The 16,857-nt window shown below is 55.9% G+C and overlaps 1 protein-coding gene and 1 long non-coding RNA gene across 2 annotated transcripts; one reads left to right on the forward strand and one right to left on the reverse strand.

Annotated features, from left to right (window-relative positions):
- LOC116498552 lies at positions 1–1,677 on the forward strand. Its single transcript, XR_004254187.1, has 3 exons — positions 1–59; positions 381–589; positions 1,040–1,677. It is a non-coding gene; the product is annotated as an uncharacterized LOC116498552 (long non-coding RNA).
- A 1,649-nt stretch (positions 1,678–3,326) lies between these two features.
- VAT1 (vesicle amine transport 1) lies at positions 3,327–10,769 on the reverse strand. Its single transcript, XM_032202634.1, has 6 exons — positions 10,346–10,769; positions 8,813–9,020; positions 8,408–8,578; positions 8,236–8,325; positions 7,003–7,244; positions 3,327–6,505 (listed from the first exon to the last, which is right to left on the reverse strand). The coding sequence occupies exons 1-6, from the start codon at positions 10,712–10,714 to the stop codon at positions 6,404–6,406; spliced, it is 1,182 nt and encodes a 393-aa protein (XP_032058525.1). The 5' UTR covers positions 10,715–10,769; the 3' UTR covers positions 3,327–6,403.
- Between the last annotated feature and the right edge of the window lie 6,088 nt (positions 10,770–16,857).

Raw genomic sequence — 16,857 nt, forward strand, 5'->3', positions numbered from 1 at the left:
GCTACTACCGGGACCTGACGCTCCAGCTTATCTACACCATCCCCGATGGCGTGCAAGGGGTAGGTAGCCCACCACAGGGGTCTGCCCGGCCTGCTGCGGGCCGTGCACTGAGTTCTTGGGGGTGTGGGGAGGAGGAGGAGAGGGGCAGCTTCATCTCCATGCCCCATGTGCAAAGAAGCAGGGGTATTGCCCCAGGAAAGGCAAAATATCACACGAAGTTTGGGAGCTGCTTGCTGCTTTGGAAAAGCGTGTGAGCTCTGGTGAGTGGTCCAAGCACCTTGCACCCCATGGGGCTCACAGGTAGCTGTGTGTTTTCAAGCTGGACAAAATCTCAGAAGCCAGACCTGTGGTTGTTTACAACATTTTCTTCTTGTTCTAAGGTTGGTCACCCCCATCCAGGACAGCCTTACAAAGGGGGATGTTTCATCGCCTTCCTTCCTGACAACAGGGAAGGGCAGAAGACAGCAGTGCTGCTGAAGAAAGCATTTGAGCAAGGGCTGACGTTCCGGATAAAGTCCTGCAACGGAGAAGAAAGAGTGACGTGGGGCCTTATCCCTCACAAAACCTCCTGGCATGGAAGCAAAGCCAGGTATGGCCGTGGTCATCCCAAGCCCCCAGGTTTTCCTTAGCAATCGGAGGAGGAAAAACACGGGCCCCAGCTGACCAAACCCTTGGAGCTGGGTGCTCCTCCAGGCTCCCACAGCACCAGAGGTGGTGCCTCCCTCCCACAGGTGTGGCAGACCAGCCCTGGCACCCTCCAACTGGGACAAAGCCCTTACCCACCCCACACCCATAACCCCCCCCATAGCCAAGATTTCCGGTTCCCTTAGGATTTTCTTGACTTTTGCCTTGGCAGCTCTCTGCAGCCAGCTCTGTGTGCAGGCAGCAGCAAGGGGCAGCTCCTTGCAGCTCCCAGGGAGCAGGGTTTCCACCCTCACCCCCCCCTGTTGAGAGGATGGGGCCAAAATAAACTGCTGCTGCCCTCGGCAGTTTTAGCACCATCAGCAGGATTTACACCACTTCCCCTTCTGCCCCACAGGAACGGCTATCCAGATGCCCACTATCTCCACAAGGTTTGCACAATTTTGAAGAATTTGGGCATCGAGTGAGACTCCCTGCTGTGAGCAGCTGCATCCCGTGCCTTTGCTTCACCTCCCGTCCCAGTTGACAAAAACTGCAGCTCAACACGGCCCAGGAAAAAGCAGGTGCTTGTCCAAGGAGCTCATTGCATCCCCGGAGGTAGCCAGAAACCTGCGCGTTAGCTACAGCAGCCCCTCCATCCCCCAGAGCCTGAGCTTCCCCAAAACTCCAGCTCCTGCTGGCTGCTGATCTGCACCAGCGAGTTAACGACCAGCTTGTTCCAACACCAGATCCAGGCTGAGCCCCAGCGCAGCTTTTGACAGGGTGCCAATAAACCAAGCCTGGGCAGGAGCCTGCTTGTAGTCCAGCCCCACCTTCTGTAAATCTGTTCCCCCTCTTGCCACTGCAGGCAGGCTCCAGGTCAGCCACCTCCTGAGCCTGTGCCAGAGCCGAGCTATCATTAATTTCAGATGTTAATGTAGACATTTCAGCCCTCCAGCAGACAGCTTTGAGTTACAGCCCCTCCCCAGCACCTGCTCTGAGGACAGCAGGAAGCCTTATGCTCTCTTGGAGGGGGTACTAACGCATTTCAGCTCCTCGGACAGCTGCTTCCCCTGACAATATACAGGCATGGACAGCCTCCAGGTGGAGAAACAAAAATAAACAAGATTTATTCCTACATTTTCAGTCGTGGTTGTCCACACCTTGTCTTACTGTCACCATGAGAGCCCATTTTAATCTCAGCTGGTTCCAGAGACCCCCCAGCACAGACTAAAGTGCAGAGATCAGCTAGGGACTTTGCAAGCACCGTAGCTGCCCTCCAGAACAGGGTGTTACAGGAGTGATGCAACACTTGAGGCCATGATTAACAGTTGTCCTTGAGAGCAGAGGCTGGAAGAGCTGTTGGGATGTGTAAACTGAATGCACCCACCCACTTAGTGCACGCAGGGGTAATGCAAGGGCTCCAGAGGCTGAGCTGAGGACAGAAGGATCGTTCTGGCAGAAGACTGAGCAGCATGCCACTGAGAGTTTTGTTATGCTTTTAATTAACATTTGAAACACATAAGGCATATGGTAACATTAGACAGAGGAGCATTACACATTATAGTCATGTAAACAGCATTGGCACACTTGCTTTCTGTCCAACTTGGTTACACGCACAAAGCGGAATATATTTTTTTTAAACAAAAGATTTTTCCAAGTGTCTGTAGGGTGAGCATCACTCATATCACAGATCTGCAAATCAACACAACTCAGACAGTACAGACCAGACCATATGTTGTAAGAGGCTCAGAGTCTAACGCGTTTCCCATCACGCTCATGCACTACTTGCCAGCCACACTTTGCCATCACCAGGGCTTCACACACCAGAGACTTCATTAGGCAGCAGTGGTTTTACACCTATGATAGCAGCTGAGAGTGGCCAGCATCCTGCACTGATTAAAGCCTGAGGCTCACACTGCCTCTCTCTTGTCACTAGTCACTCACTTTTAGTTTAATACAGGTGGCCAAAATGAAATAAACAGCTAAGCTCCTCACCCCCCCTCCTAAAGCACTTAGCAGGGGTCACGCTCCTCCGTGCAAGCTGCTTTCCTTCTACCCTTCACATGCAACACGAGCTTGAGAGAAACTGAAAGTCAGAAATGTGACAGAAGCTGCCTGGTGATAGCAAAGGAGTTGCATTTTTTCCCCCCAGACCAAAAGAATCAGTCTGGGAAGGCGACTACAGCAAGGACATTGGAGTGGCACGTGGACAGGCATCCCTGCCAGAGCCAGGGGAGCCTGTCCTGCACTTCAGTCCTCATTACTCACATTTTTTTTGCCTGGACTCTTCTCCTCATGGCACAACCTTTGGGTCAGACAAGCAGTAAATAAACATTGAATTGCACTTCTGATTGCAGGAACAGCACACACAATCTAAGCACAGTAAACTCCAATTTCCTTGATAGTATGACTTCTATTTTTTTTTTTTTGCCCTAAACAGTTAAGCAACATTCAGTGGAACGATTTTTCAGCCTAGGTTTTTGTTTGTTTGGTTTTGCTTTGGTCCTTAGTATATAAACCTGCTGGTTAGCTTTAATGCATTAAGACACTTGAAGTTGTTTTACACAGGTTATTGGCCCATAAAATGCTTATCCATTAAAAAAAAAAAATAAAGAAAGAAAAAAAAAAAAAAAGAAAAAATAAAGATTACTACTAAAAACAAACAAACAAGAAAAAAAAAACACAGAGCATTAATCAGTGAGGCAGTGAAGAGCAAGGTTACATTTAATCTTGGTCTTTCTGTAGAAAACATTGTTGCTACTGAGGGACACAAAACGGTGCTAAACTCTACCAGAAGGCCATAGCAATTGCTTAGCACTCACACCCTGATAAGAGCTTCAGGAATTCGCAGGTAGAAAATACATTAGCAGCTCCCCTACGAGCATAAGGAGCCCTGATTGTTTCCAGGAAGCCAAGGCAGTGCCAGCTGATAAAGCCTCGCTCGAGGACCCGGCTCTGAGCCAAATGGGCACCCGGGGGAGACCTCTGCGGCTGCTTTAGAGCAGCAATTTTGGCTGCAGGAGCACAGGTGTCCAGGAGAGCCCTGCACAGCCCGTGACACGGGCAAAGGGAGCGTCACGTTCACACTAAGCCACACTACAACACTGGTGTTCACGAAACAGAGCTAGCAAGGATCATAACAGGTATGTTTTTTTTTTGGCAATACTTTGAAAGGCCAGAAGAGAAAAGGCTCCGGTGACTTCCCAGTCCTTACGGGCACACAGAAGAAGGCACCGAGATTCTGCTCCGTGGTGTATCGCAAGGCAGCAAGGCAGAGCAGCCCTACAGCAAGCTGCAAAACTCCCACCCTCCTCCTCCACATTCTGTCGGGAGGGAGCGGGCCGTGAAGCCCTTGCTGTGTTGCCTTAATCCAAGGCCATCCAAGTAAGGCACTGAGCACGCTCTTGGCTGAAAGTAAAGCAAGGAGAGGACGTTACAGTAAACCACAATTTGACAGCTTTCCCCTTTACAGCCGCGCAGGACCTGCAGATCTGCAGCGTGGTGTGCCCTTCGAGCACGCTGCTCTCATCAAGGTGAAGTTGGGATTCACGGAGGAGCAGGTCCAGACTTCCCACTGCAGCAATTTAGCCAGCCGTTGTGTTGGCAGACCTGGTAAAGCAGCATTAGACACTGTTGGATTGGATCTGGATTAGCATGAGAGGGGCAGGTTGAAAGGAGCAGCAGCAAGATTTGGGATTCAGAAAGGTTACAAGTTGTGCTTCTGAATTTCGTGCCACCATGCCTGTGGAGTTCGCTTATCACCTGCAAGGGATGGAACAAGCGCCTGTGCCTGGGCTCCTGCCCTTCCCCGAGGCCGTAGGGAACGGGGTTGTCTTAAAGCTAGCCAAAGAGAGTCCCCTGGGGTCTCTGCCTCCACGTTTTTAATATGAACCGGACTGAGGGACTGAGCCCAAGCACCTGAAAACAAGCTGCACTGCCAGCGAGGAGCACTGGTGGGGAGGAAGAGCTGGCAGAGGAAGAAGCCACACACTGAACCTGCCCAGGACCCCTCGCTCCCTGCCAGTGTTTGCTCTCTAGCAGCTGAGGGGCTTCCCAAATGGGGACCCAAATGGGTCCCTTTGCCCATGCAGCTCCTTCCTTTTCTGGAGTCGGGATAAGCGGGACACGGAGCAGCCAGCCTTTGCTCCTGGAGCCTGAGCTCACCGACAACAGGCAGCTCTCCTCAGTGCCCTCAGGCTTACCTTTTAAAATCCCAAATGGAGCCTAAAGCCCTGCAGGACCTACAAGCTGTAGGGTTGTGGCAAAGCCTCCGGCTGCTGAAGCAAGCTCCAGCAGCACCACGGTCACTCGGGGCTGGGCAGGGCAGGAAGCGGGGGCACCACCCAGGACACGGAGTGCTCACAGAACTAGGCTTGGGTGTCTGCACAGCTCCGTTTCCAAACATAACGAAGAAAGAAAAGAGGAAGAGAAGCTGAGAGCTGGTCTGGGAGGAAATCCCAGGCAGTTCCTAAAGCCTCAGTGCTGGAAGGGTCCTGAGAGGGGAAGAGGAGTCAAACCCTACTGCAGCACCGACCCACGAGGTGAGAGGTGGTTAGAGGATGTCTTAAGAGCTCACTAGAAGAGAAGGGGAAGCGTGATTTGAACTGTTCCAGATGCCCAAGCCAAGAGGCTTGACAGAGCCGGACACTTTGCCACCTACACTTGTAACTCAGTGACAGCCTCCCGGGGTGATGTGGCACACGAGGAGCCAGCGCCGAGCCCCGTGCAGCAGCCGTGGTTCTCACAAGTCACTTCCCAAACTGCAGCTCTCCCCAGCACACAGGGCACGGCACAAAGCAAGCATTAACAGGGGCTTATTTGTTCCCATCTTGCTGAAGTCTGATTCAACACTGCAGCCCTTGGAAATACAAAACACGAGGGTGAAGTTTAGCCTTAACAATACCAACTTGGAGCCCAACATTAATAAGCACAGAGCCAACATCAATTGTTCCAGTCATTCGAGACACAGTTGAGTCCTTATGGTCTCTAAAAAAATCAGACACAGTTTAGATCTCCCTGTACAGTTTGGAAGCAGAAAATGGACAAGATCAAGTTACCCAGCTGAAACTTCTCCTCTGTGTTCAGAGACCAGCCCGGGCTGTTGGATTATTTGTTGCCTGCACAAAGAAGTGACTGCAAATTAAGTGCAATATGGTATAGACTCCAAAAAGCCAGAGTTATTTACAAGGCAAAGGCAACTGCTACTATCTGACTGGTGATAGAGGCCAGCAGAGGGGAGAAAGCAGGGTTAGTGTGAGCAGAAGAGCAGACAGAGCTAGAATTAAACTAGGGCAGCCACGCTTCTCCTGTGGCTGTTTAAGAAACATCCTCAGTCTGCCCATTCTCCTACTGAAACGCTTCTCTAAGGTGACAGTGCAAATGCTTCAATGTGGGCTGGGTTTTTGTGGAGCTGCTTGGCAGTCCCTATAGCATTTTGCATCTTCACAGTGACAGCCTATGCAGCTGCTAATCACCAACTGCCCGGAAGCTTCGACTGTGCTGCCAGGGGAAAAAAATAGGATTAGTCTGGGATTTCAGCATGGAAACAAGTGATTAGAGAAATGTATGAAATAATCAGGCTTCAAAACAGAGAGCTAGGGCAGGAGGCATATCTGGTAAAGGGTCAGTCACAACGGGAGCAAGCAAACCTCATCTGAACTTTAAGCACGATGTTCTTGTACTGGTGAAGGAGGAAGCTACTGATCTGTCCATTTCCAGGTCCCAAAGAGAGCAGGGAGTTAAACCATGAATTCACAATCTGCACACATCGCTCTCCTCCTTAGTTCTCCTCTTTTTTGGATTCTTCCTTGGGTGCTTCGGGAACCAGGATGACCTTTCCAACATTCTTCTTCTCTTGCATCTGCCTCATGGCATCTGCCACCTGCAAACGAGGGGAGTCCCGTGAGACCCGCAGCCCCCACGCAGAGCAGCCATACCCCTCCTGCGCCCCCACAGCCCCCTTGCAGCTGAAAAAAAAGCCATTTTCAGCATTGTGCTTCGCTGCCTGGGCTCTCCTCCACTTGCAGAGGGGCAGCAGCAACCTCCCCAGCTGTCGGTGTAATTACAGGGGGCAGACTCGGGGTGGTTCGCAGCCCGGTGCACAACCCCGTCCCTCCACGGCTGCTGCTGCCCACGGAGTGCAGCTTAGCACCTGCCCTGGTCCGTGGGGACGCTGTCTGGCATTGCCCAGCTCTGTGCACCGGAGCAGAAGAGCCCAGCCACTTTAAGCTCTTAAAAGGGCGCTGAACATCTGAGGACAGATGGCTGTTGGAACCGCTCAGCCCCCACGGAAAAGGTGCTCAGCCTCAAGCAGAGCGCCCCGTGCAGAAAGCAACCACCCTGGGCTTTTTGTCAGTCCGTATATCAGCTCCGACTCACCTGATCAAAGGGCCATACAGAGTCTATTTTGGGCTTGATCTTGCCTTGATTGTACAGGCTAATCAGCTTGGCTACAACTCCTCCGATGAGCTCGTATTCTTCGTCCATGTAGCCGAGGTGGTAGCCGCACACTGCCTTGTTTTGGTGTAGGAGCTGCAGGGCGTTGATGCTGAATTGGTTCCACCAGGTTTTGGCCATGGCCATGAGGTTCTTCTTCTGCCCAGTGAGCAGGTTTGCTACCCCTAAAGGGAAGACAAGCCACGGATGAACTGGGGTCAACGCAACCCAAGAGGCAGCTCGGGCAATAGCCAGGATAGCACAGGATATGGTGCTGGGAACTGGATTGCATCAGGAGCTGCCCAATAATTTCAGTGAAAGCAGATCCCCAGTTTGGGCTCAAGATTTGGAGCATCAGCACCCGCATATTGCAAAAATCTAGAAGTCATAGAATCACAGAATATCCCGAGTTGGAAGGGACCCATAAGGATCATCGGATCCATCTCCCAGCACCACGCAGGTCTACCCAAAAATTCAGACCATAAATCCTGGGAGGGCAGCAGCAGTGCAGCTAGGCTGGAGCCCTGGCAGAGGCAAGAGGGGGTTACAAGTCCCAGGCAGGCTGGTGGGACAGCATTCCCCCTCTCCTACAGCCAGGCTCCCCCAGGGAAGCCACACGCTGCAAGGGCCGGGACAGAGGCAGCACACTGCCACAAGTGTCTGGAATCCCGCTGGGGGCTGTGTGAGGGCTTTGTCTCCAGGGACAAAATCGCAGTGTTTCAGGGCTGGGGAATGGAGGGATAAGTATTCAGTAGCCTCAAACCTCATCACCCACACATCCTCTAGAAGAAGAAGAAAAAAAAAAAAGGAAAAAAAAAAAAAGCAAGGCTCTATTAATGCTGAGCATTAATCAGCCTGGACAAAGCAGCTGTGCCAGGGTTCCTCGTGGGGACATTCCAGCTTCCCCTGCAGGCACTGGCTCATACTCGGGGAGAGGTCTCACCATGGAAGGGAAGAGACCCGGAGCCTCTCAGTGTCCGCAGCCCTCGGGACAAAGGTCAGTGCCTCACCCAGGCGAAACATCCTAAAAACCTTTGTGAAAACCCCAGAACTATGACAGAGGCAGCTGGCAGCACCCGTGAAGCTCCCTTGTGGCCCCACGCCCAGGAACGGAGCAGAGTGGACGCGCACCCTCCTGCACCAGAGCTGGGGCTAGGAAAGGCTGCTCACACTCACCGTAAGTGATGAGTTTGCCCATTGGCTTCAAGAGGTGAAATGCTTTGGATGTGTCGGATCCGCCCAGGGGGTCCAGGACAATGTCCACACCTAGAGGGAACAGAGAACAGCTGGAGGCCTTTGTGCCTAAAAGGAGCGAGGGCTGTTGGAGGAGTCCTCCAGCACACGGTACCTTTGGGAGAGATTTTCCGGACCTCCTCTGCATAATCCATCGTCCTGTAGTCAATGGGGTGGGTGACCCCGCTCTCCTTCAGCGAGTCGTGCTTGGAAGCGGATGCTGTGCCGAAAATGGTGACGTTTTCTACTGTCTTGCACAGCTGGATGGCAGCAGTTCCCACGCCACCTGAAAACCAGCAAAGAGAAAGACTCAGAAACAGACATGGGAGGAAGGCTTTGCCTGGATGGGAAGGAGGCTTGTGGTGTGTGCTGGTGAGGATTGACCCAGGCTACTGGGAAATGGGACTGCAGGTGATGCTTGGCTGGTCCAGCACCGCTCTCTGCAGCTTCACCAAGCCCCTGTGAAGAAGCCGCACGCTGATGCCGGGAGCCTCAGCATGGGCTGGCGAGGATAACTGACCTGCAGCCATGTGGATGAGGACGCTCTGGTTGGGTCTCAGGTTCCCAAAGTCGAACAGGATCATGTAGGCAGTGATGTAGTTGACAAGGAGAGCAGCCGCTTCCTCGAAGCTCATTCCCTCGGGTATCGGGAACGTCTGCCCGGCCGGCACGTTCACAACCTCTTGCCAGAGCCCAGACCTGGCCAGGACCATCACCTTATCGCCAACCTAAAACCAAACAGACAGCAAGGAGGTGTGAAACGAGCTTAAAACAAGCAGAAATCATCCTACTCTTGGTCTTGCTACAGCAGGACCTAGCAGAGCATTGACTGTTGTGGTTATTTCTGCTACCCCGCAGCAGGATCTGCCTGCCAACAGGCATGATGCTTGGGGCAATGCTTCAACAATGGGATCTACCCTGGAAAAAAGCTTTAGGTAAAGCTTTAAGCCTAAGCTTCCCCAAAAGCTGCTCTTATCCCATGGGGCAAGAAGCATCTGCTCAGCGTGCAGTGGAAAGGAGACCGGCAAAGACCCAGGGAGCCGCATCGGCGAGCAGACAAGAGGCAGAGCCACGGAGCGAGCAGAAAGGCTCCTCGTTGTGTGGGTTTGGCATTCATGCTGCAATAAACCGAGATGTTTTCCTGGAGAGGAGGGGATCATCCCTAACAAACAAGGCTTTTTGAGGCACTTTGTTTTGCTAATTGTGCATCCAAGAGGGATCTCGATGGGGTGTAACTGCACTAGCCCTGAGACCCAAGGTTCTGGGACACCCGGGGCGAGCTGCTCTGCCCTGGGACTTTCTAGAAAGGCAGCAGCCGGAGGCTCACTGGCCACAAACCCCAACACCGTGGGCAGCCAGCTGCTAGCACCCAGAGCTCAGCACCCTTAGGGCACGCTGGACATCTAGTCAGAAGCTGGAGCCATTTCCTTGTATGTCCATGTAGTCCGAAAGGAAGCAGAGCCGTGCAGAAATAGCACGGTCATGCTTCAGCCCTTTGTGCTACTCAGCGTCGAGAAGACATTATTGGTGCAAAGCTCGGCCCCTTCGGCACAGGATCTCCTCCCAGGGGCCTCAAGGCCCCATGAGGGCAGACCGACAGCGATGCTCTCACCACCCCAAATCCTGGGGCAGGGTTTTGGGGCAGGATTTCTGCGCTGCGAGCAGCCAGAACCCGGCAAAAACCCAAACCAGAGCCCCTCGGTGAAGGCTGGGATGCTTCTCGTGGGCACCCAGGGCACAAATCCCGGCTGCGGCACTGGGAGATGGGAGATGATGGGAGATGGGAGATGATGATGGGAGATGGGAGATGATAATGGCAGATGATGGGAGATGATGGGAGATGGGAGATGAGATGATGGGAGACAGGAGGTGATGAATGAAGACGGGAGGCAACGGGAGACCCCCCCTCCAACCTCCCCACCCCACCGCAGCCCCACCACCGGTGCCGCAGCTCCGGACCCCTTCCCGGGGCCTCGCACACAACCGGAGCCGTTGGGGCCTTAGGGAAAGGAAAAAAAGGGAAGGGAAGAATCGGAGCCGGACCCCCTCCCACCTGGCGATCGCTGACTCCATCCCCCAGGGCGCAGACGGTACCGGCGCACTCCATCCCGGGGCAGACGGGCGGCGGCGGCAGGCGGTCGTAGAGCCCCTGGCGGGCCAGCAGGTCGGCGAAATTGAGGCCGCAGGCACGGACCCGCACCGAAACCTCCCCGGCTCGGGGGCCACCGCCCCTCCGTGTCTGCACCTTCACCTTTTCGTAGCCACCGAAACCCGTCAGCACCAGAGCCCGGTGCTCCGGGGGCTCCCCGCCGCCGCTCGTCGCCGCCGTCGTCGTCGTCGTCGTTGTCGCCGGTGTCGCCACCGGAGGCTCGGGGGTTTGCTCCGGGGGGGCTGCGGAGGCCGGGGCCGGCTCGGTGGACATGGCGGAGAGGAGCGGAGCCGAGCTGCGGGATCGGGATCGGGATCGGGACCGGGGCGGCGGCGGCGGCGGCGGCGGGCGGGGAAAAGCCGGAGAACGGGGCGCGGCCCGGGGGGGGCGGGCCGGGGGCGGGGGCGGAGCGGCGGGGCCCCGTTCAACCGGGCCGGGGCTGGAGGGGAGGCGCTGTCCGCGGTCCCGGTGCCGGTTCTGGCAGCCCCACTTCACCCCCCCGAGGTCCCGGGGCCGGTCCCGGTAGCCCCCCCTTTCCCCACTGCAGACCCGGGGCCGGTCCCGGTAGCCTCTCTTCACCCCCCCCCGAGGTCCCGGTGCCCGTCCCGGCAGCCCCCCTTCAACCCCCGAGGTCCCGGTCCCGGTTCCTGCAGTCCCCCTTTACCCCCTCAAGGTCCCGGTCCCGATCCCTGCAGCCCCCCCGCAGCCCGGTGCTGCCCCCCCCGCCCTTTGCCGCAGCCCCGGTTCGCCCCCCCCCGCCCCGCAGCCGGTCCCCGGGGCCGCCCCGGTCCCTCCCGGGGCAGGGTCCCCGGTGGCAAAGCCCCGGTTGCGGCCGTGCAGCGGCTGCGGTTTGGGGCTTAAAACCCCAAAGCGCCCCGGGGCTGGGGCTGCAGCAGCGGGGCTGCGGCTCTGCCAAAAGCCACGGCTCAGCTCCCTGCCTGCCTCCTTCCTCCTCCTCCCCAAGCTCCCCCTTTTTGTGCTAAATGATTGTTTTTCAAGCAAAAAAATAAAAAATAAAAATAAAATGCGGCTTTGCTGGAGCCCCGCTTGAAATGGCTGTTGTGCCGGGGTGCCGCCTCGCCGAGCTACTCCTCGGATTTATTGTGGATAACTGACTGAGGTCACTTCCAGGGAGGTTTCGTAACCAGCTCCCTGCTCGCGGCCCTGAAATGGCTGCGGGTGTCGGAGACGAGGCACGGGCTGGCTGCTGGACGAGGAAAAGGAGGAAGAGGAGGAGGTGGAGGAGGAGGAGGAGGAGGAGGAGTGCAGCTTCAGTCCTGCGACTCCAGGCGGATAAATGAGGCCGGGAGCGAAGCCGGATCCATGGCTCCTGCCTCTCCTCCTGCTCGTGGAGCCAGCAGGCAGCAACCCTCTCCGTGAATTCACTGCTTGGGTGTGCGTGCCCAGCTCCTGGGGTGGCCATTGGTGGCTGCTGCAGTGCAGGGCCGTGGGTGCGACGTGAAGCCGGACCCAGTGGGATGTGCCAGGCGAGCACATCCTCGTCCCCCTGCCCCGCAGCACCTCCAGGGCGATGGTTTGAGCACGCACATCAAGCAGCCCCTGACGAAGAGGAGCATCCACCCCCTAAAAAAAAAAACAAAAAAAAACAAAAAAGCACAAAGACCATCTCGTGGGGACTGAAACACGCACGTGGGAGGTTTCTGTGCTGCTCCAGTGCTCCAGAATTTCCCCAGCCAAGGCAGATCGGGCGCACCGCCTGCTTTGGGCAGGGCGCTCCCAGCACCGCTGACAGATTTGATGGAAGGCTTTGGCTGAGCAGCGGATGAGCAAACCCCGGTGCTTCCAGGGGCTTTGTTTGCGACAATAATCCCACTCTTCAGCGGCTGAGGACAGGGGCCAGCGGCGGCTCTGCGTGGCCGTGGTCCCGTCCTGCAGGGCTGGGTGGCTGCGGGGCTGTGCGGGGCTGGGGGGCGGCTGGGACCTGGGACGGGGCTGCTCAGGAAACCGAGCACAAAGGCAGGAAAAGAGCCAGAGGCCTGGAGCAGGCTGCAAATCATCTGGTCCTGCCGTGTGGCATATTTACGGGTATTGGGGCGGCTGCAGGGAGAGCGAGGAAGAGGCTCACGTCCCATTGCATGACAAGAGCTCAGGGCAGCTTGGAAAGTTACTTCGCCCTTTTATGCTCCGTGTCTTGGCTCGGAGAAATGCAGATGTGACCGAATTCATGATGTCTGGGCATCTCTCGGGCCCAAAGTTAGGAAGAAGCGGTCAAAGCCCAATCCTATCTCCCACCGGGAGCTGTCCCAGCATTTCTCCTGTCGGTGATTTATTTTCGCTGTTGTCAGGATGAGACCAGCTGGCCAGGAGGGAGTCCCTGCCAGGCCCTTCGGAGGCACGTGAGATGAGGGGATGACCCCCAAAAGCCCAGTGCTGGATGAAGTCAGCGGGATTTGGGAATCAGGTTCCCCTCCTGCTCGGCTGCTCCAGCTGCACGCAGCTGTAAAGCAGACAAAGAGATTTTTTTTGCAGATGGGCAAGTCTGCTTGGGCAGGCTGCTCTCATCGCCTTTGTCTCTTTTGTGCTGCCAGGCCAATCTCTCTTTATCAGCTCAGCTCAGTCACATTCTCCCTGCAAATCTTGCTTCATTTGGTAAACTTTGTGTTCTGCTGCGGCGGCCTTCCCCCTGCGTGCAAGCTGCAGGCGTGGGGGGCAGAGCTCTGGGTGCTCTGTGTGCAGGAGCTGGCCTGTGACTGCAGCTGCAGAGTTCAAATCTTGCAGAGCTGCGGCCCCAGCACGGCCTGGAGCTGGCTGCTGTGGGACGAGACGCTTGCGTGGGCTGCCGGGGGGATGCATTAGCCAGGAAACCCACAAGTTTTCCTGGTGGAATTGGTGCTCCCTCCTCCTCCGCCCCGTTTTCCAGCAAGCTCTCCAAATGCAGGCCCTTCCGAACGGCGTCGGTTTGGGATTTATAGCTGGAGACGGGCACTGGGCAGCTGGGAAGCTGCTCCCATCACCTCGCTCCCGAGTGCTGAGGGTTTCAGCAGCCCTGTGCCTCACCCTGAGCTTTCCAACAGCCCCCCCGCTGCCTCCCCCAGCCCCTGGCAGCCAGCGAGGATCAGGATGCCCCTGCAGCCTGAGCCCGCCCGCCTGCCTCTTTGTTCCACCTCCCTTTCTTTTCACTCAGGGCTCTAACAATCCCTCTCCTTTGCTCTCAAGGACACAGGAACCACAGCGGGCAGGAGATAAGGCAGCCTGGCAGAGGGATGCTAGCATATAGGGCTCCCCACAGCCGTGGTCTTGACACCAGAAAGGCCCCCAAGTGGGGGCAGATGCCCCAAAACCAAGGCTGCTGGAGACCCTGTGCGGGCCAGCTCCAAACCTGCAGGTGAAGGGCTCTGAGCAGAGCTGGAAACGGGGCTGGGGGCTGCAGGCAAACCCAAAAGGGCTCTGGGGTCGGATGGATGCCCACAGAGCTACCGCACGTGTTGACCCCATGCGCATTTTTTGGGGTGTGTAGGGCCCTCCAGAGGCTCCTCCTGCCTCTGCTCTGCCTTCTGCTCACCCGTGCTTGCCGTGGGTTGGGACGCACAAAGCAGCAGCCCCGGAGGAGAGCTCCCGGCTTCGTCACCGGTGACGGGAACGCTGTGCCACGGCAGGCGGCGAGACGGAGTGACACGGAGATGCGCCAGGCAGCGCGGCAGGTGGAGCAGATCTGCCACGAGCCCCCAGACGAAGCTGCCACTCACCGGCGCCGCTCCCGCGCTGCTGTTTTGATCACAGAGACAAGGGAGGCAATTGTGGAGCGCTGAGCGGCGCTGGGCGGGTGTCACTTCGCTCGGCAGTGACAGCAGGCTGAGGGAATCCTCCCAGCGCCGCCGCTCCTTTCGCTGGGGCTGCTCCAGCACCTTGCTGTGCACCAGCAGAGGCCAGGGAAGCAGCAGGTTCCTCTCAAAGGGGGTGCACAGAGCAATCCCATCTCTTGTCCCCCTCTTCTACAGCCCCTGGAGACATCCAGTGGTGTGAGGATCCTTCTGCAACCCCAACCTTCCGATACCTTCCTGCCAATTACGGTCCTAAAATTACAGGCTTCGAGCCTCCGACACGCTGTGCACCCATCAGCGGGTGATTCCTTGGCCAGCACGCCCCAACACGCTGCGAACGGGGCTGCTCACCTCCAGGGGGGTGTGCTGGGGGCTCCAGGTCACTTCCTCCATCCAGAAAAATAAAAATAAATCGCAGCAGTAATTGAGGTATTGTGTCTCCTCCGACTGCAGCACACATGCTCCGACTGCAGTCTCTCCAGCAGCAGCCCTGTCAGTTGAATGGCTCCTTGCTTTAATCCCTGAGATAGCTGAAGGATGCTGCTTTCATCTGATAGCATTTATGGACTGTTATAATGAGCTTTGGCTTGCTGAGATAAATTAAACTGCTCACCCAGAGGTGCAAACTTCATTAATGCCAGCCGCGAGTCAGATCAGCATTATTCTAGCACAGAACATAAACAGGCTGGACACATGAAAGGGGATTTGGCTGGCACTTTTTTTTTTTTTTTCCTTCTTTCTCTTAACCCCTCTAATTGCTGTTGATTTGTATCTTTTGCTCTGTGTGTTCAAACTCTTTGCTTCTCCACCTCTTCATCTTCTAGGGGAAGCCATCCAGTAACACACCATTCAGGACCGGCTGCTGAGCGCGAACGGTTAGCGGGAAGCTGCAGTTTTGCCTGGCAAGTTCCTTGTTCTTTCACATATTTCACAGGTCCAAACAGCCACTTAAGCATAGAGCTCATGAAAAATTAAAGCTCGAGCCTGTCCCTTGTTTCTGTCCTGGTTTAGAGTCTCACCAGGGAAAATTCCACCGTGGAAATAAGACGGCGCGGACGGAGGCGAATGGCACAGAAGTGGTTGTTTATGAAGTATCCACTCACACCCCATCAAAATACAGAGAAAGTGTTAATGAATAATGTGATGGGCACAGGCAGAGCTCAGTGGTGACACTCATGCACCTCTCAGGTACGTGCGTGCATGCTCCAGGGGTCACAGCCATATGACAGCGTACGGGGGATTCCTCGCTTGCTCCATTCACCTGCCTCCCCACGGTTCAAATCAGGAGCAGAGTTTCTCCAAACCCTGCGTTTGTCTGTGTAACACCAGGTCCTGAGGCTCTGCGCAGGCACAGGGCCAAGCTGTCAGAGGCTGCGGGTGAAGGATGGCTTCTCCCAGCGCCCTTTTCCAGTCCTGGTCCTGCGGAGGTCACTGGTTTCCTTGTCCAGGAAACGACACGAACACGACGCCGTCGATTTAATTCGGAACAGCCACTCACCCCCCTCTGAGAGCACGGAGCAGCAAGGCAGGATGCGGCCACTGGAGGAGCATTTTTGGAGAGCAAATGTGTCAGAGCCATCTGTTGCCTCCCCAGCCTTGGTGACAGTCACAGCACGTCTCTCTCCCTAGCCCGCTCTGAAAACTGACACCGGCGCTGGAGGTTGCCCTAACAGATATTTTGCAAGCGTTTCCTGCCAAAAGGTGCGTGGCACCAAATGGGACAGCAGTGACCCTGCCCCAAGGGGCTCCGAGCAAAAGGTGCTCTCAGCTGTTTGCCCTCCCCGGGGGAAGGCAAATGTGGCTGTGGGAGGTCGCAAAAGTCTGAATATTCGGGGCAGAGGAAGTTTTCTGGTTCCTCCGAAGCCGGGCCACAGTAATCTGTGGGTTGGAAGGAAAAAAAATTAATTCCTACTGAGAAATGTGGTGAAAAGCTTTCAGATGAAAGGGTGTCAGCCTGGGGACACAGATGGCCATGAGCACTCCAACTGCAGTCATAAGCACGGCGAACTTTTTCTTTCCATTCCTCCAGGTAAAAGCTGAGCACCACGCACACACACACACACAAAGACCAAAAAAAAAAACCTCTACAGGGCTTACAAGCCATGACACAGACCCGCACGGTCTCCTCTCCCTGGGGAGGGTGGAAGGAAGCACGCATGTGGCAGTCATCCACCACAGCGCCGAGGGCTCGGAGGCACCGAGATGCTGCAGGATGAGGAACGGAGGGCAAGAAATCCTGCAGGAGGCAGCACCGTGGGGAGCTAAGCTGAGAGAATCCAGGTCCAGGGCGGACTCACCCAGCTTGCTCTGGATGGGATGATACTGGGGGGACCCACTTACAGCACTAAGACCCCATCTTCAGCCCTGCTCTGCTCTTGGCACCTCTCCTGGGGGTGCACCCCAAGGCACAGACCTGCGAAGGGGAGCAGGCAGCAGCTCTCCAAAGCACACACCGACCCAGGCTGACGTTTCCCTGGGCCTGGCAGGCCCAGCAGAGAGCAGAGCAGGGCTCAGAAGCACGGGGTACCTGCACGGCACGAGGCCCCGCACCGCATCCCCCTCCTGTGCTCATCCCCACTTCGTGCACAGCATCACTATTTATACATGAAAAATGACTGCGATTTCCGCAAAAAC

The sequence above is a fragment of the Aythya fuligula genome, chromosome 24 (assembly GCF_009819795.1).
Source record: "Aythya fuligula isolate bAytFul2 chromosome 24, bAytFul2.pri, whole genome shotgun sequence".
NCBI lineage: Eukaryota > Metazoa > Chordata > Aves > Anseriformes > Anatidae > Aythya > Aythya fuligula.